The sequence below is a fragment of the Podarcis raffonei genome, chromosome 5 (assembly GCF_027172205.1).
Source record: "Podarcis raffonei isolate rPodRaf1 chromosome 5, rPodRaf1.pri, whole genome shotgun sequence".
Taxonomy (NCBI): domain Eukaryota; kingdom Metazoa; phylum Chordata; class Lepidosauria; order Squamata; family Lacertidae; genus Podarcis; species Podarcis raffonei.
In genome coordinates, this window is record NC_070606.1 from 13,601,891 (window position 1) to 13,627,397 (window position 25,507).

The 25,507-nt window shown below is 46.3% G+C and overlaps 1 protein-coding gene across 1 annotated transcript; it reads right to left on the minus strand.

Moving 5' to 3' along the window:
- Window positions 1-4,687: 4,687 nt before the first annotated feature.
- ZNF488 (zinc finger protein 488) lies at window positions 4,688-17,884 on the minus strand. The gene is made up of 4 exons (XM_053387899.1): window positions 17,671-17,884; window positions 12,312-12,534; window positions 9,174-9,405; window positions 4,688-5,977 (listed from the first exon to the last, which is right to left on the minus strand). Exons 2-4 carry the CDS (start codon window positions 12,525-12,527, stop codon window positions 4,827-4,829), a joined length of 1,599 nt encoding a protein of 532 aa, XP_053243874.1. The 5' UTR covers window positions 12,528-12,534; window positions 17,671-17,884; the 3' UTR covers window positions 4,688-4,826.
- Between the last annotated feature and the right edge of the window lie 7,623 nt (window positions 17,885-25,507).

A 25,507-nucleotide genomic window follows, 5' to 3' on the forward strand; every position in this document is an offset into this window, starting at 1 on the left:
TCTCCCAGCCCCACATTTAATTCCCAAGGTTGTCCATCTATTTCTCTAATTTGGGAAGTGATGGAGGGTTTTTACAAGACCTTGTTACGAAAGCGTAGCACATTAGACCCATCTATCATGGTTCCAGTGATATGTCATTAGCTGAATCGTATTACTTAGTATATGGAGCCTGAGTTTGCCACCAGAATTCTTATCAGTGACCAGGTGTTCTTGAAACCCATTTCCTTGTTGTACTTGGATATTTTTTCCCCAGACTAGCTGACCGGAAGCAGTGCCTAACGGTCAGGTCTTGTCTGAGACGAAAATGCAAGTCGTATAGGCTTCCGTTCTGTATCTTCACCTATGTATGTTTATTAAGAAAAGGGCATCATGCAGGAGACTAAGAGCAGAATCTGGACTGCACTGTTCTGTGAGAATTAAGATCCAAGAACAGAAAGAGAAAAGTTAGGTCAAAATAAAAATCTGATTTAATCCTATCTGCTTCTCCCTGTGATCAGCATCTTGCTCCCAGCACTCATGTGAGTCATGTCTTTGCTGTTGTGTTGAAAACACTTCTGTCGTCACTGCATGTGTAAGAGATGAATTGCATTCCAGCCACTCCAACATGTACGACGTATTTAGATGGGCGGGTTATTAGCATCGCTGCTGTTCATCAGATCTGCAACCCATTAGGGCACCACACGCCATTTTTATGGCCTTTATTCTTAACTTCCAAAGCCTGATATTCCTTATGTCCCTTTCAAAACCAAAACGAAATTATCCATAGATTTAAAAGTGCATATTTTCTTCTGCTGCTTATTTAATTCACAACTTTTGTGGGCATTAAAAAATTCTTGCTGCATATTTTGTAAACCAGATTACCGCTGCGAAAAGTTCTGTAATAAGAATCTGGTGGCATATATTGATTTATTTGCAGGAAAAGTCACAGTATAAAGGTCTGTGTCAGTTTATGTAGCTAAAATAGAGCCGTTTTGGTCTTCAGTATGTATTTAGCAAATCTTAGCTGCTTCGGCGTGCTTAACAACACAGTTTTAAACATATGTATCTACTCTGAAGTAAGCACTACTGAGTTCAATGGGGCCTACATGCATGTGAGTATAAAAATGCCATCAAAGTTATTTAAATATATTTAAATTTGTGTGTAATGATGTAATGTTTACTTTGCGTCTAAAGGGTAAAATGCTTTTTATTCACACTTATCTTGTATAGTGATTATTAGTAGACTAAATAAATAGTCCAAGAGCTTTTCTTTCACTTGCTAAGGGCTCAAAATATCACATACAGGTATTCTTATTGGAGCAACCTGTTTTTACATCCAAGCTACTGAAACTGTGAACTGCATGAAACTTTCATCCAGAACCAATTAACCTACTCATTAACGCAGTTGTGTAGCCTACGCTAATAAATGAAACCGAGTTTATATTTTGTATTATACTCATTCACACAGTAAACCATGGTTGGAATTGAAACCATGGTTTCCTGTGAACTAGTAGAATGCTGGTGCACACTGCTTCGCACTCCACCCTACCTGCCTCTGGGAGAAGCAAGCGACAAGTCTTGGCTACCTCTTGTGATATGTTCCCACCCCAAAAAACTATGAGCAGTAACCCAGTACTGCTGCTTTTCACGTAACGCTAAAGTCTCATGGTTTTTTTCTCCCAGAGCCAGAAAGGATGGAGTATGCACCCTTGCTTTGCTCCTTCGTGAAACCATGGTGCTGTCAAGAGCAGGTGGCTTGGTGGGGCTGCAGGCCTTGCTTGACCGCTCTCCAGCTGAGTCACTGCTGCATTCTGGGATGCGGAGGATGACAAAGTCAGGAAAAGTGCCAACATATGCAGCAGATTGGCGCGTGAACTGGGAGAACCATGGTTCCTCCCAGCCTCTGTCCTGGTACCCGAGCAACTCAGCCATAGCGAGATCACTCACCATCCTACTGCTTATTGTTACATTTGAACAAAGCCAGTACAGAACTATGGTAGGCTTATCCTGCCATAAACATTCAATTATCTTATCATTGCAGCACCTACCAAGTTCCTCTAAATACCTTAGGTAAAGGTAAAGGACCCCTGACAGTTAAGTCCAGTCACGAACGACTCTGGGGTTGCGGCGCTCATCTCGCTTTACTGGCCGAGGGAGCCAACGTTTGTCCACAGACAGTTTTTCCAGGTCATGTGGCCAGCATGACCAAGCCACTTCTGGCGAAACCAGAGCAGCGCACGGAAACGCCGTTTACCTTCCCGCCACAGCAGTACCTATTTATCTACTTGCACTTTGATGTGCTTTCGCACTGCTAGGTTGGCAGGAGCAGGGACCGAGCAACGGGAGCTCACCCCGTCGCAGGGATCTGAACCGCCGACCTTCTGATCGGCAAGTCCTAGGCTCTGTGGTTTAACCCACAGCACCACCCACGTCCCCAGAGATAGCATTCCACAAATGGGGAACCACCACTGAAAAAGCCTGTTCTTGTGTGGTCACCTTCCAGACCTCTCATGGACGAGGCACACAAAGAAGGGCCTTGGATGACGATTGCAGAGTCTGGGTTGGTTCCTATGAGGAGAAGCTGTCCTTGAGGTATGGTGGTCCAGGAGCTCCTGCCCTCTCCCTCTCTCAGACAGAGCCTGAGAAGGTGCTCCATCTTCTTCCTGCCTGCCTGCCTGCACACTTGCCTCTTTGCCCAAGCAAGTGGAGTGGGCTGTCTCTTTGCCCCCTGACTGGGAGGAAAGAGGCGGCCTGTCCTGTTTGCTTGGAAGAAGGCGAACGCGCAAATAAGCATGCTGACCAGCAAGCAGGCAATTTGAGGTCGCAATACTCCCTGGTCGCCACCAGCAGGCAGGCTGGAATGCGCTGTGCTGGCAGGGGCCATGCGCCACGATGCACCACCAGCTCAGAAAGTCTGAAACCGGTATCACGATCTGAACTTCATCCTGGTTTCAGACGAAGAATCCAAATATTGCCCAACTCTATCATCGCCTATGATGTCTCAGGTACAGTGGTACCTCGGGTTAAGAACTTAATTCGTTCTGGAGGTCCGTTCTTAACCTGAAACTGTTCTTAACCTGAGGCACCACTTTAGCTAATGGGGCCTCCTGCTGCCGCTGCATCACCGGAGCACGATTTCTGTTATCATCCTGAAGCAAAGTTCTTAACCCGAGCTACTATTTCTGGGTTAGCGGAGTCTGTAATCTGAAGCGTATGTAACCCGAGGTACCACTGTACTGTCCAATGTTTTACTCATGGCAACAATGCCTATACTGGTCCTAAAGGATCTTCACTGGCTCCCAGTACATTTCCGAGCACCATTCCAAGTGTTGGTGCTGACCTTTAAAGCCCTAAACAGCCTTGGCATACCTGAAGGAGCGTCTCCACCCCCATCGTTCAGCCCGGACACTGAGGTCCAGCGCCAAGGTCCTTCTGGCAGTTCTCTCATTGCGAGGTGAAGTTACAGGGAACCAGGGTAGAGGGCCTTCTTGGTAGTGGCACCTGCCCAGTGGAACGCCCTCCCACCAGATGCCAAGGGAAAAAACAACTATCTGACTTTTAGAAGACATCTGTCAGCTGCGTCCCATTGCTGACAGAAGGAGAGAGCTTGGGGAGAGAGGTAATTAGGCAGGAATGCTGAACGAGAGAAGAGCAGCCTAGTTCCAGTAGAAGCCTGAGTTCCAAGAACAGGGAGAAGGAAGGGGGGAGTTACAGGGAGAAGACACAGACTGACAGTTTAAGCTCAGACTCAAAGGGAGGGCCACTGGAAAAAGTCCATCCCACGATGCGCAGGCAAGCAAGAATTAATGAGAGGCGTGAACAGGAAAGGAAACGAAGGGGGGCTTTAAATGTGGGAAGAGGAAGGGGCGGAACTTAGACTCGGCAACAGCTAATTTGGAAGCAGACGCTGAGTGACTGAGCTCCAGAGTGATTTGTGTGTTTTGAGCAATAAACCTGAGTTAAGTGCTGCCTGGCGCTGTGGGTTAAACCACAGAGCCTAGGACTTGCCGATCGGAAGGTCGGCGGTTTGAATCCCCACAACGGGGTGAGCTCCCGTTGCTCGGTCCCTGCTCCTGCCAACCTAGCAGTTCGAAAGCACGTCAAAGTGCAAGTAGATAAATAGGTACCACTCCGGCGGGAAGGTAAACGGCATTTCCGTGCGCTGCTCTGGTTCGCCAGAAGCGGCTTAGTCATGCTGGCCACATGATCCGGAAGCTGTACGCCGGCTCCCTCGGCCAATAAAGCGAGATGAGTGCTGCAACCCCAGAGTCGGTCACGACTGGACCTAATGGTCAGGGGTCCCTTTACCTTTACCTTAAGTGCTGCCGGAATTGTCTCGCTTCTGTGGGAGAGACCCAACCATTACACATCTGGAGGCAGCCCTGTTTAGGGAAGTTTTTAATGTTTGATGTTTTATTGTGTTTCTAATATTCTGCTGGGAGCCTCCCAGAGTGATTGGGAAAACCCAGCCAGATGGGTGGGGTATAAATAACAAATTATTATTATTACTACTTCTGCTTCGTAGAGTGGACTGGACTTCTCAGGCGGGCAGGCTTTTTCGAAGAATAACATGAGGTACGATAAGCCCCCCGCCACACCAAACCAACAAAATTATTTCCAAAATAACACCACAACCTCAACGTCTCAGTCTTTTATTTCCTTGGAAGCATATCGACAGCGCTCAGTTTCCAGGAACATATCTTCCTGGAGTAATTGTCCACCTCCTCACATCTGAAAAACACAGAAATCACTGCAGATTGCCTGGCTCTTGGAAAATCACGGTGAAATCTAGCAGAAAATGAATAGAAACAGCTCAATCAATGCACACACCTGACCCAAGTGAGGGCCTAATTATGAGAAGTCATGTGCCGAGATAAGTGGTGCCGTTCCCGAAAATATTCCTGGCACACGGGGCAGGTCAGCTTCTCCTCCCGCCTCCTTTTGCGTGGGGACTCTGGCAAAGCCCCCTCCTTTTTGTGGTGGCAGCGCATGTGGAACACCAGGTCGGACGTCATGCGAAAAGAGAGGTTGCATTTGGCGCACCAGTTTTGGGCCGCGACGCTGAAGGAGGTGAAGGTGGGAGGCAAGAGAGTCAAGGAAGCGGACGAGGGACTCGAAGCCGGGGCAGATGTGGCCTGCCTTTGCTCTCCCATCTGCCTGGGCCACAGCCCTGAGGTGTAAGGGTTGCGCTGAACGAGGCCCGGCGGCAGCAACGGGGAGCTGTTCAAGTCGCTGGCCAGGAACTTGGAAGCCAGAAGGGCGCTGTAACGCATGACGTCTGCGGCACTGACGCATCCTGACAACTCCCCTGGGCCTTTTGCTAAGTCGCTCAGAGGGTATGGGGCAGCTGCCGTTGTCCTCCTGTCCAGCAGGCATCTAGCTGGCTTGCTGAAAGCACTCTTTGGCTCCCTGGCACCTCGGTTGGGCCACACAAAGGAGAAGGCACTGCCAGGGGAACACTGAACGGGGTCCCTGCCAGGGTGGGCCTCCCCAATTCCTTGTTCCACCGCCTTGGCTTTCTCCATTTTCATCTTCTCCTTTATCTGCCTCACTTCAGTGAACGCACTCTCCTTCTGCTCCAGGAGGAGAGCATCCTTCTTAACAGACATTTGTTTTCCCGTGCCGAGCTTCCAGAAAGATCCGCCTGATACCTGCTGCGCAACTCCTTCGTCCCTGCTCCCGCTGTGCTGTCCTCCGTGCAGGTGGTTTGTCTTCTCCAACAACACAGCCTTCCGGCTCAGGCCGTTCTCCACGTCGTCGCGGCTCATCCGCCTCTCCCCGTAGGGATCCTCTTTCCAAGCGGCCATTTTGAACTCCAGGTCCCTAGCCAGGCTGTGGAAGTTTGTGGGTTGTCCTACCAACATGCTTTTCATCGTCTTTGGGGCAGAAAGGTTTCTCCAGAGCTGGGCGCTGTTCTCTGGGAAGCAGAGGAAGCGGGCGTGAGACAGATAGGGGTGCTCCCATTTGAAAACTTGCTTGCAGTTTGGGCAATCCAACTCTAGGCAGAAAGAAAAGTCATGAAAGTCACGGAATTGAAGGTCAGGTTTTTTTCCTACAATCCCCAACAAACGTTAATTTAAACGTTTTCTTCAACTCATTATTGCCAAAGAAAATAAAGAATTTATTTATGTATGCGACAACGGCGGCAAGAGTCTTAATAGTACAAGGATGGAAGAATGAGGAAACCCCGACAAAAGAACAATGGCAAGAGAAATTGATGGATTATGCAGAACTGGCGAAACTGACATACAAATTGCGAGATGAGGACAACTGTGACTTTAAAGAAGAATGGGAACTTTTTACAAACTACTTTTAAAAAAAATGAACTGCACTCCTTGGCAGGTTTTGAATAAACATACACAAATTTATTGACTGTTAATATAACAGATAGACAATTTAAGGATCTTTACAATTTTGCAATATGCAGAGAGCAACATGTGATGAAAAATCAGAGAGAGGAACTGAGGGATGTCTTGGGGGAGAAGAAGGGAGGGTTCTTTTTTGGGGAGGGGGGAGGGGGAAAATTGGGAGGAATGATGAAGATGATATGTTATGATAATTTGTTATATTGAAATTATTAATAAAAATATTTTTTAAAAAAAAGAAAGTCACAGAATTGCAGAATTGGATCATCTAAATCATAGATCATACCTGCGCCATTATCCCAAATCCTATGCTTATTGACAGTCTCAACAACTCTAAAAGTTTGGGAATGTAAGACTTCTGTTGCAGAAGGCATAATTCTTCCTCAGCAAGGCTTGTTCTTATGCTTAATAATATTATTAATAATGCTTTTAACCAATCGACAGTGGTACATTGGAAGTCGAACGGAATCCGTTCCAGAAGTCCGTTTGACTTCCAAAACATTCGGGAACCAAGGCGCAGCTTCTGATTGGCTGCAGGAAGCTCCTGCAGCCAATCAGACGCCGCAAAAGTCGCGTCAGATGTTCGGGTTCCAGAGAACATTTGAAAACCGGAACAATCACTTCCGGTTTTCGATCGTTTGGAAACCAAAACGTTCGACTCCCAAGGCATTTGAAAACCAAGGTAAAACTGTTCTTGGAACAGATGTTGGACTTATAATTCCTCACTCCCCCAGCATCCCTCTTTAAAAGCTGGCATTATTTTGGTTACTCTCCAATTCTCTAGTAACAAAGTCGATTTTAGTTACAAGCTCCTTTTGTTAGGAGACGAGCAATTTCACACTTGAGTTCTCTCAGGGGGCTCTCAGGTGTATGCAAACTGGATAGGAGGACATTAATCCTTAATTTGTCAATTAGCCCTAGAACCTCATCTCTTGTCAGTTCTTCAAACGCCCTCCCTGAAAAATTGCTTCTAGGACATCTGTCTAACATCTTCCACAGGAAAACCAATGCAGAATCACTGCTTCTCAGCTAAGGGAATAACAGCAATGTATCTTATAGCAACAAGGCATGGGGGGAAAAGATATATTCTTGTAGGAAACATTGCATCATTACACACAAATTTAAATATATTTCCATAACTTTGATGCGAGGGCTGTCGTGTGTGCGCCAAATTTTGACGTAGCTCAGGGCACCATAATGCCCAAGTCTGCCCTGGTGACGAGTTCTATGGATTATTAGTAATAACAAACTGGTCCCTACCTTACCGATGCTCTGGAGAATTTGTTACCATATCACTTCCCACAGGTGGAAGTGTTTAAGACCTCAGAGTGAACCAGGGGTGTAGCGGGTGGGGGGGGCTGGCTGCAGGGCCAATGGCCCCGGGCACATTTTTCTGGGGCCCTTGAGGAGAATGCATCAGCCATGCCCCCTTTGATGCCAACCTCAGGGCTGGCATCACATCAGCAGGGAGGGCTGGGCTGCAGCTCCCTGCCCCTGGCGCGCACCAGTGGGTCGCCGCCCCCAAGTGACATGAAGACAAACTCCACAGCTGAAGTGAGCTGGATTTTCAGATGAAGGCTTCCCCAGCTAAGATAGGCAGGTGTGGACTAGGAAATTATTTGCAAGACTCGTTTTGATAGCTCTTTTTTCTGCAACATATCTGACCATTTCTTTCAGTGCATCTGATGAAGCGGAATCTAGTTAGGTTATGTCAGGGGTCAGCAAACTTTTTCAGCAGGGGCCAGTCCACTGTCCCTCAGACCTTGTGGGGGGCCGTATTTTATTTATATATATATATATATATATATATATATATATATATATATTGGGGGGGGGAATGAACAAATTCCTATGCCCCACAAATAACCCAGAGATGAATTTTAAATAAAAGCACTCATTCTACTCATGTAAAAACACCAGGCAGGCCCCACAAATAACCCAGAGGTGCATTTTAAATAAATGACACATTCTACTCATGTAAAAGCATGCTGATTCCCGAACTGCTCATAGGCTGGATTTAGAAGGTGATTGGGCCAGATCTGGCCCCCGGGCCTTAGTTTGCCTACCCATGGGTTATGTCATAATAAATGTGTTGATCTTAAATTGCTGCAATACATTCTTGCCTTCTTGAGTATGTTTAATTGCAATACAAATAATAAAATATAATAATAATAATAATAATAAATAAAATAAAATAAAATAAAATAAAATAAAATAAAATAATAATAATAATAATAATAATAATAATAATAACAATAATAATAATTTATTATTTATACCCTGCCCTTCTGGCTGGGTTTCCCCAGCCACTCTGGGTGGCTCCCAACAGAATATAATAATAAAAAAGAGATAAAACATCAAACATTAAAAACTTCCCTAAACAGGGCTGCCTTCAGATGACTTCTAAAAGTCAGATAGTTGTTTATTTCCTTGACATCTGACGGGAGGGCGTTCCACAGGGCAGGCGCCACCACCGAGAAGGCCCTCTGCCTGGTTCCCTGTAACCTCACTTCTTGTAGTGAGGGAACTGCCAGAAGGCCCTTGGAGCTGGACCTCAGTGTCCGGGCAGAACGATGGGGGTGGAGATGTTCCTTCAGGTAATTTGAATGCAATAGATGCTACTGATAAAAGCCAGGCTCTACTGATTCTGAAGGTGTCTGTCTTTCTATTTGGGAAGAGAAGGATGGTATCCCAGACAAAATGTCGTACGTGCAAGCCCTCCAAGGGAGTGGCAAGCCAAGGTGGGCGATAAGCGAAAGAATTATGGCTTGCACTCCCTAGAAAATGAAAATTCCACTTGGCACTAGACGATGGGCTTTCTACACTCACCACTGTGGAGTCGTCTGCTGGCTTTAATCTCGTTGAATCCCAGAAGCCCGGAGAGCTCCTCATCATACCAAACCAGGAGTTCCTCATTCCGGTGTATTTTCCTTGTAGGGCGATAGTACAGCTGGCTATTCCTTAAGTAGGCTTCTAGGTTCTGCTCTTTCTTGTTGGACGCTGGTTGAACCACCCTCATCCAAGGAAACCCACCAGGATTCTGCACTGATGTGGCATCTACCTATAGGGCCAAAAGTGGAGAAATTCACTGTTTTGTTCTGTTTATTATTATTATTTTTAAAAAGAAGTCCCCCCCCCCAATACTTTTTATTGCTTTTTTGTAACAACAACAAATAAAACAAACACTCTTACATTCAAAAATTTGTATGTCTTCTTATTTACCCTGTGCTTTATTGCGCCCGGACTTCCTTCCATCCCTTCAATGGTTTTCATGTCTCAAATCTTTTCTTACAGTTTCTTATTTACACTCCATCCACATCACAAGATTTACATTAATCCTGCTACAGTTTTTAAATTTTTACAATTACTCCGTATATATTCAACAAATTTACTCCAATCCTTTTCGAACTTTGCTTCTTTTTGGTTCCAAATCTTATGTCAATTTCGCCAGTTCTATGTATTCAAACATTTTTGTCTGCCACTCCATTAAAGTTGGGATTTCCATTTCTGAGCGACTAAGATTCTAGCAGCAGTCGTTGCGTACATAAATAGTTTGTAATCTTCCTTGTAATTTTTAAAAAGAAGTTTGGTGTGAGTGCTACCATATTAATGGATACATGTCAGGCTTCAGGGAATGTAATTCCTCTCATGGTGGCAGCCAAGAAGCAGATAAACAAAAGGAGTTCTTACCAAGTAATTTATTCAATATTCACAGAGAGAGACGAAGGAATGCCGTCTCCCTAAGACAATGGCGTTGCTCCGAGTAAAGTCCCCTCCCCTCCGTCTCTCCTACTCTACGTCATCCCTGCGTCGGCTGATCTGTGCTTTCTGCCTCTGAGCTTTCTGTTCTACAACTCTCAATGGCTGCCTGGTCCTGGGAGATCGAGGGCGGTCAGGAATTCTTTCCAAAGACACTGAGTCTATCAGTTCTCTCTGCCCTGGTGCTCCTTCTTCCTGCTGCTCTCCCAATATTTCCCAGCTTCTCCCCACTGCAGCCTGTGAACTGTGACCCTCTGCAAACCACTGTTCTAAATCTATACTGTCCTCCTGTTCTCAGGAAGGTTCAGGAGAATGGAGGGCAGTCCCCACCATTCCTCCTCAGTCCAGCCCCTGACAATACATCCATAACGGTGATGAACACGTCTTCCCACATAAGCTTCAGAAAGAATCGACATTTCACCCTTTGATTAGGATACTGCCCACACCAAACTCTTTTGCCCTCATCCTTCAATAGCTGCCTTCTTCAAGTATTTGTGGTGAACCTCTCACCAGTTGGCCTGACTAAAATAAATCCATGTAGATTCTCCAGTGAGCTACAGTGGTACCTCGGGTTAAGTACTTAATTCGTTCTGGAGGTCCGTTCTTAACCTGAAACTGTTCTTAACCTGAAGCACCACTTTAGCTAATGGGGCCTGCTGCTGCTGTTGCGCCACTGGAGCACAATTTCTGTTCTCATCCTGAGGCAAAGTTCTTAACCTGAAGCACTATTTCTGGGTTAGCGGAGTCTGTAACCTGAAGCGTATGTAACCTGAAGCGTATGTAACCCGAGGTACACTGTACTTTCTTTCTGGGAGGAAGGTCACTTCCTAGGTGCTAGGGTTAGGCTTTGGGAAGACACTGGGACTGCATTTCAGGATTTGGTTGGTGGCGTCACCTCAAGGTCAGCAGGGACAATCACACCATAGTCAACTTGCTGGATCTTTCTATGGCCTTTATTATGGCTTACTATGAGAGCTCAGTGATACAATGGCAAGAATTTGCAAAAAATAATAATTGTGGGACTACAGTGGAACCTCGTGTTACGGATGGGATCCGTTCCGGAGGCCCGTCTGCAACACGGAACTGACGCAAGCAGAAGCATCGTGCATGCACGATTTAGCGCTTCTGTGCATGCGCAAAGTAGGATTTAGTACTTCTGCGCATGCAGTGAAACCCGGAAGTGACCCGTTCCGGTACCTCCGGGTCGCCATGGGTCGCAACATGAAAACATGTAACCTGAAGCAGACACAACTTGAGGTATGACTGTACTTATTCCCTGCTGGGAAATCCCCAAAAGCAATAGTCAGAAGCCATTGTATTACATTATTTATTGTATACAGTGGTACCTCTGGATACGAACGGGATCCATTCTGGAGTCCTGTTCGCATCCAGAAGCAAACGTATCTAGCGATGGCACATCTGCGCACGTGTGTGTCACTTTTTGCCGGTTCTGTTCATGCGTGTGACGTCATTTTGAGCATCTGTGCAAGCGCAAGTGGCGAAACGCAGAAGTAACACGCTCCGTTACTTCCGGGTTGCCGTGGAGCACAACTCGAACACGCTCAACCCGAAGCACATTTAACCCGAGGTATGACTGTAGTTGTATTGTATTGTATAGTTATTAGAATTGTATTACATTAGTTATAATTTGACACTGATGTGTTATAAATTTGGAAAATGGATAATAAATAATTGGTTAAGTAAGTAAGTAAGTAAGTAAGTCAGAGTCAATAGAATAAAAACTTAAATTCACAGTTTAGCCTTAAATCCAACAGTACAGAAAATCCTGGGTGCCTGGGCCCCTTGGGAAATGATCCCAATGATTGCAAATACAGTGGTACCTCAGGTTACATACGCTTCAGGTTACATACGCTTCAGGTTTCACACTCCACTAACCCAGAAATAGTGCTTCAGGTTAAGAACTTTGCTTCAGGATAAGAACAGAAATTGGGCTCCAGCGGTGTGGCAGCAGCAGGAGGCCCCATTAGCTAAAGTGGTGCTTCAGGTTAAGAACAGTTTCAGGTTAAGAACAGACCTCCGGAATGAATTAAATACTTAACCTGAGGTACCACTGTATCACAATACAGTAACCATTCTCATTACTTTAGCTCACAATTAGGATTAGAGTGCCTATCAAAAGCTAGCTGGCTTCGTTTCAGAATCACTTTCTGGAATCATGCAAAGGGACTCTTCTGAACAGCCTCTTACCTTGAGGACATAATGGATGTTTCTTTTCTCTGAGCACTTGAGCGCAATAAAAGCCACCGTGTCCAACTGTGCATCGTGTAGCAGGCATGGCCCCAAAATAGTTTCCTCTGGAATTTCTTGAGTGGTGTGGACAGTTGCTAAGACGTCTGGGAAATGCTGCGGCAGAAGTCTGTTATCGCTCGTCCTGAATTCTTTCGTTAAAAGTGTAAGTTCCATTGCAAACCTGTAAGGAGCAAAGAATTAAAGTGTCTACAGAGAATAGGTAGAGGCAGGTCCACCATGTACACATTTGTCACCCACGGAATTTTAATTGCAAGTCTGACTATGTTTCTTACGAGCTAAACAACACATGACTCAATATGTTTGTGATCAGGATCTCCCACTGCTGCTGCTTCCATATTTGGTTTGCTTCCAGAGCAGCTACATGGGGGCTGCTAATCGGATCAAGAATAAGTGTTGGGGGATTGACGCAGGTGGCGCTGTGGGTTAAACCACAGAGCCTAGGACTTGCCGATCAGAAGGTCGGTGGTTCGAATCCCTGCGGCGGGGTGAGCTCCCATTGCTCGGTCCCTGCTCCTGCCAACCTAGCAGTTCAGAAGCACGTCAAAGTGCAAGTAGATAAATAGGTACTGCTCTGGTGGGAAGGTAAACGCCGTTTCCATGCGCTGCTCTGGTTCGCCAGAAGCGGCTTAGTCATACTGGCCACATGACCCGGAAGCTGAACGCCGGCTCCCTCGGCCAATAAAACGAGATGAGCGCTGCGACCCCAGAGTCGGCCACGACTGGACCTAATGGTCAGGGGTCCATTTACCTTTAAGTGTTGGGGGCTGTGTTAGAAGCACAGGTATATAAGCTAGGTGCCAAATGGCTCCTTAAACCAAGGTTGCGGTCGCCAAAATGGAAAGTCTAGTTGCCATTTTGGAGCAAGAATACTCTAGAGTCTTCTTTTTCAAATGATGGACTTCTCAGTTAAACCTCTGACTAGTTCAGATGACAATCTTGAGCTAGGTTAAGAGCTCTGAGAACTTAAGGAAGAAAAAACAATTTGATTCAGGGATAGTCCACATATATATTGACCTATTCCGACCTCATTTTCTTAATAGTGACTGCTCCTGCAACTTGGTTCCAGAAATTCATTCCGATTGTGCAGATTAAATATAACAGATAGAATTCCATAGGTATTTGTGTGTGAAAAAACAGTTCCCACTCAATGATGGAGATGTCAGGCATCATCCCAGCACCCGGACATCTTCACTTGGTCGCAAGTGGTTGAAAGTCGGGTGTAAAATGCGCCTGGCTCCTGGCTAATTTCGAACACTGGTGGGGGGTGTAAGAACTTTAATCTTTTCCTTGCATGACCTTTCCCTCATCCAAAAGCCATCCTGAAGCTTACAGCTGGGTGATATCAGTTGGGAAATAGAGAAACTTCCCTTCAGATATAGCAGAAAAGATGAAAAAGATGAAGCAACTTGGTGAAAGTCTCAAAATAAGGAACAAACAATGCTTCTAAAAACTAGTTCTAGTGCTCTTCTTCCCTCCCTTAAATACCAACTATGACTTGGGGCACAATGGAAGCAGTTACAGCCCCAAATCAATGCGCTTGGCTCAATGGAGACAGCTAAAGGTAAAGGTAAAGGGACCCCTGACCATTAGGTCCAGTCGTGACCGACTCTGGGATTGTGGCGCTCATCTCGCTTTATTGGCCGAGGGAGCCGGCGTACAGCTTCCGGGTCATGTGGTCAGCATGACTAAGCCGCTTCTGGTGAACCAGAGCAGCGCACGGAAACGCCATTTACCTTCCCGCCGGAGTGGTACCTATTTATCTACTTGCACTTTGACGTGCTTTCAAACTGCTAGGTTGGCAGGAGCAGGGACCGAGCAACGGAAGCTCACCCCATCGCGGGGATTCAAACCACCGACCTTCTGATTGGCAAGTCCTAGGCTCTGTGGTTTAACCCACAGCGCCACCCGCGTCCCAATGGAGGCAGTTACAACCCCAAATAAGTTTTGTGAAGGTTTTCAGACCTGCACTTCAGAAACCAAGACGTGCAGAGTGTGTAAACCAAGCAATTGCAAAGCTGTTGTTTCAGGGCATGTGAAGTTGTGAGACACACAGACTGGGAGCAACAGGACCCAGGAGCCCTGTACATCTCCAAAGCAGGTAATATTTTCAGCAATTCTATCTGCATTGGGAATGCTTGGAGGCAAGGGAGAACAGGATGATAAAAAAGGAGAGCTCTGCTCAGAATCAGTGCTGCAGCGGCTGCATCCAGAGACATGCGCTCTGAGACCGACAGCATTTGCCACAATAACTCCCTTTATTCAAACGACTGTGTCCCAATTGGTTAGGTGTTGCCAAGTCACAAGAGGCTGGATCAATGTGTCTCAACGTACAATATAAATTTGGATGCTTTGTGAAAATCAAATGAAATGATTTGGGGAGCCAAGTTTGAAGAGGGATGTGGGATGTTTATATTAGCTAAATGAGGACACTGGCTTTAAAAAAAAAGGTTAAGAAAGACTTTGCAACATGGAAAGTCATTGTGACTCCTTGCCATCCCTGAACGGGAACTTCCTGAAGAATTTCTTTCTCTCCGTAGAGTTACAAGGGTGGAACCCCAGGCCACAATGCTGGAGACTAAAGCAAGAAAAATGTAAGTGATTCTGGAGCCAGGACCCCCTCAGAAGCAGAGAGACCCAGGCCACTTCCACCTTTTGAGACCCCTAGTTGTAATTTTTAAAAAATGACAACACAAAAAGGAACCCAACAAGAGATTGAGTTGTTTGTTTATAAAATCAAAGGATCTGAGGTGACATCACGGTCTAATCCTGCGCCAGCAGAACCATTTTTAAAATTAATATTTCTAAAAAAGTTTGACTCTTCAACATGACAAAATCTGTATATCACTTATGAGTGGGATCCACCTATCATAAGCCCTGCACAAGGACTTCCAATTGCACAATGATGCGTTTTTCACTTCTCCTACCCCTACACGCCACTTGTGACCCCCACAATTGCATCAGAAGGGGGGATTTTGAGAACCTCCACTCAGCGAATGGAGATCGCTCTACCTGCAAGTTGCAATGTTTGCGCAGGCAGGACAGAAGAGCACAACACTGAATACCAAAGACCCCAAGTCTCTGACCAAATCCCATCTCTTATGTGCTTAAATCTGCAACTCTAAGCCTAGAGTGCATGTGAACACCTTAGTCTGATGCCTATAAAAACAGGTAACAAGTGTCTAACTCTGTGACCCCCTTTCAGCTTGAGGGCCAGGCAAGAAGCCAGCTCTGCATTTATAGTCACCTGCAGAAGGGTATGGGTTGCTGTCAGGAGATCTGAGCAGGATTAGTCCTTTAGAGGGAGGGATTGGGATAGCCCTAGTTATTTAGCATCGCTGTCATACAGAATGTCATCTAAGGGAAATCACTGCTTTAACAAAACTTGGGGCTCCTCCAGACATCCGTTATATTACAGAGTAATGATGATTTGCGCTCATGATGCTATCAGGGAGGTCACACGCAACCCGCTTTCCATGCTGTTTGTGCCTGCAAATGTTTGGGGGGGGACTTCGCTTCCAGGCGGTGCATATTCCATCAATTCCTGCCGACATCTCGTAAGTTATTATACCGCAAATGTTCTGGTTTATTTTTCTTCTGCCCTTGTTGTGGCCCTTCCAGACAGCAATAACGCGTAGCTTTGCAGAAGCATCACAGGACAAACTGAAGCAAAATAAATCCACAACTAATGCGCTATTGTCGCGTCAAGAAGCTGTTGCAAAAGACACCTGCACTGAAACATCACTCTAGGGAGAGTCCCTAGGAATTTTAGCAAAGGATGATCCCAGATTCACGGCACAGAAAATGCGGTCATCCTCTCATTTTGGTACAGTTCGACGTTCAAAAACAATGCAGCAATGCAGTCGCACTTAGCCAATCTCAATTGCCTAAAAAGAATCAGCATTGCCATGTAGAATTGCAGAGATCCAGAATTGTTCTGTAAATATTTTCTCCAGAAAAAAAGGATGATCAAAACAGACTCCACCCTGCCTCTGAGTCTCACAATATGTGTGCTGCTGCTTAACAAAGTATCTTTGTTCAATGTTTGTCCAAAATGTCAAGTACACTCTTCAATAATGTCAGGAAAGCAAGTAATATGGCAGATATCTTGTGAAATGGTATTCCAATTCTACTATAAATTGTAACAACATGGAGCGGCACAGACATCTCTCAAAACCTAAAGACTCAGATATCTGTTCACCTGCACAACTGCCACATTTTAGCACCCGTCTGTCTCAAGAGACAATAGAGTGCTTCTAGATAGTTGAATAAAATGTAATTCAAATACTGTACAACAATACCGTACAACAAGATCTCTCAAAAAGAATCATCTGCCCATTCTCAACGCCAACAGATGTATAAAAATTGCTTTATTTTCCCTACTTTTGGTTAAGAGCTTTCTTATTAGAAACATGGATTAAATTACACCATTCATTCTCCCTAAAGGGTTACGATTACTCCCAACACTTCCTCTATTCTAAATAAAAGAGGTATTAAATTTTGGTATCCACAATTTAAGTAAGTTTCGTTATTAGTTTTCATTTATCATTACTGCAAAGCAATTTAGCATTAAAAGTTAACAGTACAAAAAAATAATAATCAACCTTTTGTATCAGCCCTGAAAAGATAACAGCAAAACCCTACGCATGTTTTCTCAAAAGCAAATCCTGCTGTGTTTTGAACTCTCCTTAGCATTTTACCATCATCCCAAATAAAAGATATAAAGAAAGATCTAAGCCAAGCACCCAGAGATAGTTTATCATTTCACATTATCCGTGTTCAGCTACTCCTTGTAATCCAAATTCCACACAGGGAAACGGGAGTATTTGAAATCTATTCCAAAGCCCAAAAACAAATCCTGGATGTCAGATCTTGCGATTCAGGCAGCATTGCAGTATTCCGATTTGGTGTTTGAATGCTTGGTTTGAAAAGCTCTTCAGAAGCCGGATGGTCGCTAATTTTGCAAACGTGCTATTATGGGATGTGTCCCTGGTGCTTTCCAGCAGGTCTGCCTCCGGCGGGTGAGCTCTCTCCGGGTTTTCCTCCCCAAAAAAACCTCCCGGCGGTTCCAAGGGACGCCCCTTCGACAGTGCCGTCGGAAGAGCGCCTGGATCCAAACCACAGCCGAACGTTAAGGCATTTTGAAGGCTGCGATCCTATTATATAAGCACGCGAGGAAGTCCCGCTGAACCGAATGCGGATTCACACTCCCTCGCAAGCACGCCTCGTCGAACAAAAGGGTCCTTTGGCGGACAGCCTCCTCCCCGCCGCTCAAACCCATCTTAACCCGCTTACTTACCTGGGAGGGTCGAAGCGCGGCTCGCTAGCCGGCTGGGCATCAGCTGGTGCTCAGACCCGCCCCGTCGGCTCCATCTCCGGGAGACGTCCAGCCGGAGCCCCCTGCTCTCCCCGCTCTGCTCCCGGTAGCCAAGCCAGCGGGGATTCGTCCGCGGGAGGAGGAGGAGTTTCGACGGGGCGCTCAGTCCAGCCCAGAGGGGGCGGCGGCGGCGCAGAGGGGGCCCAGCCCTCACTTGGCTGCCGTCGGCCCGGAGGCCATCGCCCGGCCCAAGCCACCCGCCGCGGAAGCGCCTCTCCAGGGTTATCCCCAAAGCTCCCTCGACGGGGCAGGCTGGGGGGACGGACTTCACGCCGCCCACGGCAGTCTCGCCCCCACGAGCTTTTCCCTAGGCTCCTACCACGGCAGTAGCCGAGGAAGCAGGTCTTTAACATAAATCCTGCCCCACCCCACCCCATAAATCCTGGCTATGCCCATGGTTCCTACCCGCCCCCGCAACTTTGACTCCACTTACCGGACGGACGACAGCCTGGCATTCCGGTATCGCAGGGGGTTGGGCTAGATGACCCTTGGAACCCCTCCCTCCAACTCTGCAGTGCAATGAGGGCCCCGTCTGGGCCAAAGCTGTCAATTTACAGATTTGAAAATAAGGGAACAGCAGCCTCGAAAATAAGGGATCAGCAGCCAAATAAGGGATTTTACTTAGCTTATACATCAATCCGGCACTCATGCTGCTTTGGCTGCGACTGACTGTGTTTTGCAGGGGGTTGGGCTACATGATCCTAAGGGTCTACAACTCCCACCAAAGAAGAGTGGCAGACAAAACTGATGAACGACGTCCAGATGGCAAAGCTTACAGGCAAAATTAGAAACCAGGAAGAGGACCTCTTTAATAAAGAATGGGGAAAGTTTATAATTTAGTTGAAAAGCTATTGTAAAGAGTTACATACATTGGTAGGATTGACAGGAAGCTTGTAGTAAAAATTTGAACTATGGACGGACAAATGATTTATAAAAATAGAGTTATGAAAGGGATGCAGAGGGGGAAATCACTACATTAAGATGCTGCACTGGTTGGAGGGGATGCTAAGCAGCACGTCGGGGCTGCCGTAGTCCTGGCGTCCTGGCGCAAGGAGTTCCATCGGCCCTTCCCCACCCGAGAGAGGATGGGGAGAGAGAGAGACTCTCGCCCACGCCACCTGTGAGCCCGGCATGAGGCGGTTGCGGCGCCACAGCGCCCGCTGAAGCGCCACCCTTCTGCGTACCTTCCCATCCCCTCCTCTTCCTCCTCCCTCAGGCCGCCTCCAGCTTCCCCTGGCAGCACAGCGGAAGTCTCGCAAGAGAGGGGCTGCCTGCCCGCCCGCCGCCACCCGTCTCCTCACGACGTGCCCCTGAGGGGGAAAAGGGAGAGACGAAGACACGGCAGCTCGTGCGTGCGCGCACTCTCCAGGCGGAGGACCCCGAGCTGCTGCTTCCCTCCCAAGCCTGGCAAGCATGAAAGTCGGGAAATTTAAGGGGCATCATCAATAAGGGACAGTAACGGGACACGGTGCTGGGATAAGGGAGTTTCCCGCCAAATAAGGGACAGTTGACAGCTATGTTCCGGGTGTCTGCAGTTCCACCACGCGACGTTACAGGGGTGCCTGTCCGGGCTGATCCGGATCTTGTTAGGTGGAAATAACGGCGCTGGAAAGGATTCGGATTCAGATGATTTCGAGTTGACTGGGGTGGGGGGCGTCTTAAGATGGAGGAAATCAGGTGTTGGGACCACCGCCCTGCTTCTATGCAATAGGAACCCGAAGCCGCCTTTGCAGAATGGGGAAAAGGATTGGTCCCTCTGCCTTCAACTCCTTCTGCACCAAAAATACCGGTGGAGAATATTTGAAGAAAAATTATAAGGCGGCCTTCCAGGAGGATGGGGAAAAGAAAGCTCTGAGGGAATTTTCTTTGGAAAATTTGTTCTTTTTTTCTTCTTTTTTTGCTTGCTTGCATTTATTTATTTATTTTTAGCGATTTATTTTTTTTAGCAATTTCAACTGGGCTATTATTTCCCCAGTCCTTCAGTGCATCACCAATGAGACAACATTTTTATGGTGCTCTTGCAGTTTTGCACTTTACTTTTCATTCTTTTGATTCTGTAGTTATTAGGCTGCTTTAAAGCTGAACAGCAAGCATGCTGATTTTTGCAAGTTGAAATGTTGAGGAGGAGTGAAAATGTCTATTCCTCTACAGTCATATCAGCACTAGCATACAGGGAACCCACAACCTGTGTGCATCTAACCTGTGTGCATTCAGTTTTTTACACATGGCAAAAAAGAATAGGAAAGGGGTCAGGGTTCTGGGGAAAAAATCACTATGGGAATCTCACCCGCCATTAAAGCCAATGGGTTTTGACCACAGTATATGCACTGTAGGCACAATTCCCTGGAACCTAAACCCCACGTGAGCTGCGGGCTTACTGTATTGAGATACATTGCACATAAAAAAATTAGGGATGCGGGCGCCGGGCTCTCAGGGGTGCCAGACTGAGAGTTGAGTCCGGGGAAGAGCCCATCTGTTGGTTGGAGCTCTGCGACGGGCTCTTCTGATGCTGGCGGCTCTGCCCTGCGAGTTTGGGGGTGACCGAGCCAGCGAGACGCTGAGGTGGCCAGCCGGCTCCACTCTCCTATGCGCCTGGGACTGGGCAACCTGGGGGGGGGGAGCCGGGCAGATCTTTGCACCCCGGCACCGCATATGCTTAAGACAGCCCTGAGCTTGATAACACAGTAAGCGTAGGTAATTAAAAAGGAGGATTTATTGTGAAACCAAACAGATTGCACTGGACAGCTTCAACAAAGCGTCCGGCATCATTGCTCAAGATGACCCTTCTGAAGACTCCTTCCGGCATCGACAGAAGATATTGAACTTATGACCCTTGCATCTCTTGTTTTGCTTCCTATCTAACAGCCCTCCCATTTGCCGACTCTTTGGACTGAGTGGATCAACTCCAACCTCTTCCTAGTCTGAGACTATTCGCACCTTTTTGTGCTTCCGGTAAGCTTTGGCTCTGTTCCAGCCTACTCTCTCTCTCTCTCTCTCTTTTTTATAAAATATTTATTAAGGTTTTACAAAAGACAGAGGTTTACAGAATAAAAAGAAAGCAAAAAAGGAAGAAATAAGGAAAAATACAAAAATACATAGAAAAAAGGGGGAAAAAGAAGAAAATACAAAATACAAAAAACAAATAAATAGGAAAAAATTAAAAACAAATCCATTTTTTGAAATCTTTAAGCTCATTTGCTTATTTCCTTGACCTCCTCACACCTCCCCTTTTTGTATTCCCATTTACATAATCAATTCAGCAAATCCTTACCCTCTTTCATTTATCTTAACTCTATATCTTAACATATTATAGCTATATGTTTTCATCCATTATCAATCCATTTTTGCATATTCTTATTAACCTTGTTGCTAATGCCACTTAATTTTAATCCAGCGTCATTTTAACATTCATTAATTTTACAATATTATTCCAGCCTACTCTCAGCTACTGTCTTATCAGCCAGCCTATCAAGGTCTGGAAGAGCTGAAGTCTGCAGCTGCCGGCTCTCCCCTGCCTGATTAATATCTAAGCCTCTCTGTTCCTGGCTGCTTTCTGCAGTTGGCTGCAAATCTTCGCTTGGAGCTGGCTCATTCCTGACACTCCTGTTCCTGGGAGACAGTGGGAAAGGGGACAGAGGGGATTCTCCCAGCCCACCCCTCTCGGGAACCATCTTTTCCTTCGCTTCTGATGCGTCCTGCACTTCCTCCCCCAACTCTGACTGCTCAGCCCCTTCGCCTTCTTCCAGCCCTTGCTGCTGCCTCATGGGGGGCACGAAACCCCATAAATTGCTGGCCCCTTCTCCTGGGTCAGCCTTGGACCACACACTCCTGAGAGCCCCACTAGTCCCTGACAGAAGGAGACCAACTGACAACCCAATTAGCTTCCAGGCCCAATTCAAAGCTCTGGTTTTGACCGATGAACGTGGCCCTGGACCCCAATACCTCAAGGAGAGCCTCTCCTCATAGGAACCAACCCAGACTCTGCAATCGTCATCCGAGGCCCTTCTTTGTGTGCCTCGTTCATGAGAGGTCTGGAAGGTGACCACACAAGAACAGGTTTTTACAGTGGTGGTTCCCCATTTGTGGAATGCTATCTCTGGGGATGCAGGTGGTGCTGTGGGTTAAACCACAGGGCCTAGGACTTGCCGATCAGAAGGTCGGCGGTTCGAATCCCTGCAACAGGGTGAGCTCCCGTTGCTCAGTCCCTGCTCCTGCCAACCTAGCAGTTTGAAAGCACGTCAAAGTGCAAGTAGATAAATAGGTATTGCTCTGGCAGGAAGGTAAACGGCGTTTCCGTGCGCTGCTCTGGTTCGCCAGAAGCGGTTTAGCTGTATGCCGGCTCCCTCGACCAATAAAGTGAGAGGAGCACCGCAACCCCAGAGTCAGTCACGACTGGACCTAATGGCCAGGGGTCCCTTTACCTTTACCTTTATCTCTGGGGAAGCTCACCTGGAGCCATTATTACGTATCTTCAGGTGCCAGGAAAAAACCATTCCTTTTAAACCAGGTCTTTCCCTTTTAACTATCCATGGCCTTTTAGAGTGGGTAGAATGTTTTAATGTATTTCTTCCCCTGGTTTTAATGTATGTGTTTTTTGTTTGTAAGTTACATGGCAAGTCACTTTCAGTTGTCAGGGCAAAATAAAAAGGCACCTAGTAAATTAAATAAATAAATAAATAAATAAATACATAGTTGTGCTCATGAGTCTACCAGGTAACTGCTGATTAAAACAGTGAACTAAATACTCAAGTCAGATCAACCACCAATTCTAATGGCTTGTGGACTAAGTAATGAATTGTGGATTTTCCCCAAAGCAAGAATTGAACCTGAAATCCTTTAGCAACTTGAAACTGGCAGCTCCACGGTAAAATAAAACTTCTCAAAAACAGGTAGAAGGTGCCAAATTTTCGGGGATGATCTCAGAAGAAGCAGATTTGTAGCTCAAGTCCAGTGTTAGAAAGACAGAGGTCGATAATTTGTTTATCAAGGGCAATTGTTTTCGGTGTGATGGGAATAGTTTTACTCTCCTCTGAGGTTTTATATGCAAAAATAAAAGCTTATCAATTTTCCATGTTTAGGGTTTTTGTTTTTTTTAATGTTATATTAGGCCACCGATGAAGATATTTGCATTGAAACAAATTTGGCTTATGTCAAAATGATTCGCATAGTATTAGGATAGTTAAGGAATTATTGCTGGAATCTTTGTAGGTATGATTTGTTTGTTGTAATAAATAATTCTGCATTTTACTACCATTTTCCCCCTTTGTTTTTGGTTGAAAACACTGGCATTGCCATTAAAGCAGCAAGTCAAAACCCTTTAACAGAGAACTTCATCATCTGCATTAACCTGCCTAGTTGGTTGCTTTATGTGGCATGTAAGCCTGGCAGTTCCTGTTACGGGTGGGTGGGTCTAGTCATGTCTAATAAAAAAAGCTTGCAGGGAGGGAGCTACAGAAATGGGGGGACCCAGCTGCACCACTGGAAATTGCGGCGAGGATGCCTGCTCTTATTTGCTCATCCTCCGTTGCTCAAAATAAAATCAAACTATCAGACCCTCGTCGGAATAAGAGCCAGCACCATTTCCAACACAGAGGAGGCGGGGAAAATATTGGGGCCACTTTCAGAGTTGGTCGCCCTCGCCGGTCACCGAAACAGGTAAAATGAAAATTAAAAAGGCAGGTTCTTTATTTCCTTCAACACTCCTAAAGTAGCAAATACCTGCGCTGGCAACCCAATCAGATCAAAACATCTGCAGCTGATGGGAGAACGTTGGATAAAGACCTTTATGAAATGCCTGGATTGATTTCTGTGTTTTCTTTTTCTTTCTTTTTTTTTGCAAAATCAGAAATATTGCAAAGATTTCATCCCCCCCCCCTCCCAGTTTTCTACATTAGCTTTGCAAGATCTCCTGAGCTTGTTCTGTCTTTTCCACAATCTCTCCTGTCAGCTTTTCTTTTGGCAACAGATTTCTCTTTGATTGTATCAAATATAAAATATCCCTCCTTCAAAACCATTACTGGGTTGACGTTTGGTTTTTCAATACAAGCCAATATTCAGTTTGCTTGGACATTAATCAAAGAATCCCGGTTATTTCATTTGTCAACATGCTCATAGGAATTTTCTACCAGGCGTTAAAGGCATTTATATGGAATGACATCTTTCAAAAGCGATGTAGCAAGTCCCAATTTGGGGCCTATTCGATTCTGACAAGACATTTGATGGTTATATATTTTATGTACCAGCTGTGCCAGAAACCATTTGCTATGCAGAGCCATAAATTATCTCCAGCAAGTGCCTTTTATAAAGAAATTAAAAACAAACAGGCATAAGGCACTTCTTGCGATGATGATGATGATGGATGATGATGATCATCATCATCGTATGTGAACAGGTGAATTCCATGACAATATTAAATAAAGGGTTGGAAATCAAAGGGATCTCAAGTTAGTGATTCCAAAGATAGGAGATAAAATGGATAAACCGTTTGCTAGATTTCATTGCAAAGGGCCTTTCTGAAGGCAGCGTAATTTCGGTTTATTATCTCATCCCCTTTCCCATTACTGCTGATCTTGTGCAGACTGGGATAAGCATTATTCCATCAACATGCACGGTGTTTTACAGGATACAAGTCCCTGTTCTGCATGTGGCTCCAGCCTGGCAACCTTGAGTAGAGAAGGCCGATGTCGTTTTCACAAATGATACCTGCCTCTCCCCCCACAATTCCCCAGTTTGTAAGCTGAGTGAAGAACTTACACTGGCTACGAAACACGTTTTCCCCAGCCAATTCCATCTTGAATAGGGAATTGTATAAGGGTAAGAGCTGCAGTCCAGTGGCCAAGTGTAAATGGTTTTGCATGCACAATGTCCCTGGTTCACTGCCTGCCATCTCTAGGTTGAGGCTGGGGAAACCCTAGAGCAGGCATAGGCAAACTCGGCCCTCCAGATGTTTTTGGCCTACAACTCCCATCATCCCTAGCTAGCAGGACCAGCGGTCAGGGATGATGGGAATTGTAGTCCCAAAATATCTGGAGGGCTGAGTTTGCCTATGCCTGCCCTAGAAAGCCCTGACCAGCCAGAAGCAATACTGAGTTACACAGACGGATAAATTGACTCTGTATAATGCAGCTTTCTATTTGTGGGGTTATTTGTGGGGCCTGCCTGGTGTTTTTACATGAGTAGAATGGTGCTGTGGGTTAAACCACAGGACTTGCTGATCAGAAGGTTGGCGGTTCAAATCCCCACAACGGGGTGAGCTCCCGTTGCTCGGTCCCTGCTCCTGCCAACCTAGCAGTTTGAAAGCACGTCAAAGTGCAAGTAGATAAATAGGTACCGCTCCAGCGGGAAGGTAAACGGCGTTTCCGTGCGCTGCTCTGATTTGCCAGAAGCGGCTTTGTCATGCTGGCCACATGACCCAGAAGCTGTACGCTGGCTCCCTCGGCCAATAAAGTGAGATGAGTGCCACAACCCCAGAGTTGGCCACGACTGGACCTAATGGTCAGGGGTCTACAACGGGGTAAGCTCCCATTGCTGTGTCCCAGCTCCTGCCAACCAAGCAGTTCGAAAGCACACCAGTGCAAGTAGATAAATAGGTATCGCTGCAGCGGGAAGGGAAATGGCTTTTCCATGCGCTCTGGTTTCCGTCACGGTGTCCTGTTGTGCCAAAAGCGGCTTAGTCATGCTGGCCACATGACCCAGAAAGCTGTCTGTGGACAAACGCTGACTCCCTCAGCCTGAAAGTGAGATGAGCGCCACAACCCCA

What these genes read in the sequence shown, in the direction of transcription:
- ZNF488 (XM_053387899.1), bottom strand. Translation starts at nt 12,527, where the DNA reads ATGGAACTTACACTTTTAACGAAAGAATTCAGGACGAGCGATAACAGA. An exon ending in ACATCCATTATGTCCTCAAG is followed by an intron (nt 9,406 to 12,311) that starts GTAAGAGGCTGT and finishes TTGGCCCTATAG; the next exon opens with GTAGATGCCACATCAGTGCA. An exon ending in CAGCAGACGACTCCACAGTG is followed by an intron (nt 5,978 to 9,173) that starts GTGAGTGTAGAA and finishes CTTTCTGCCTAG; the next exon opens with AGTTGGATTGCCCAAACTGC.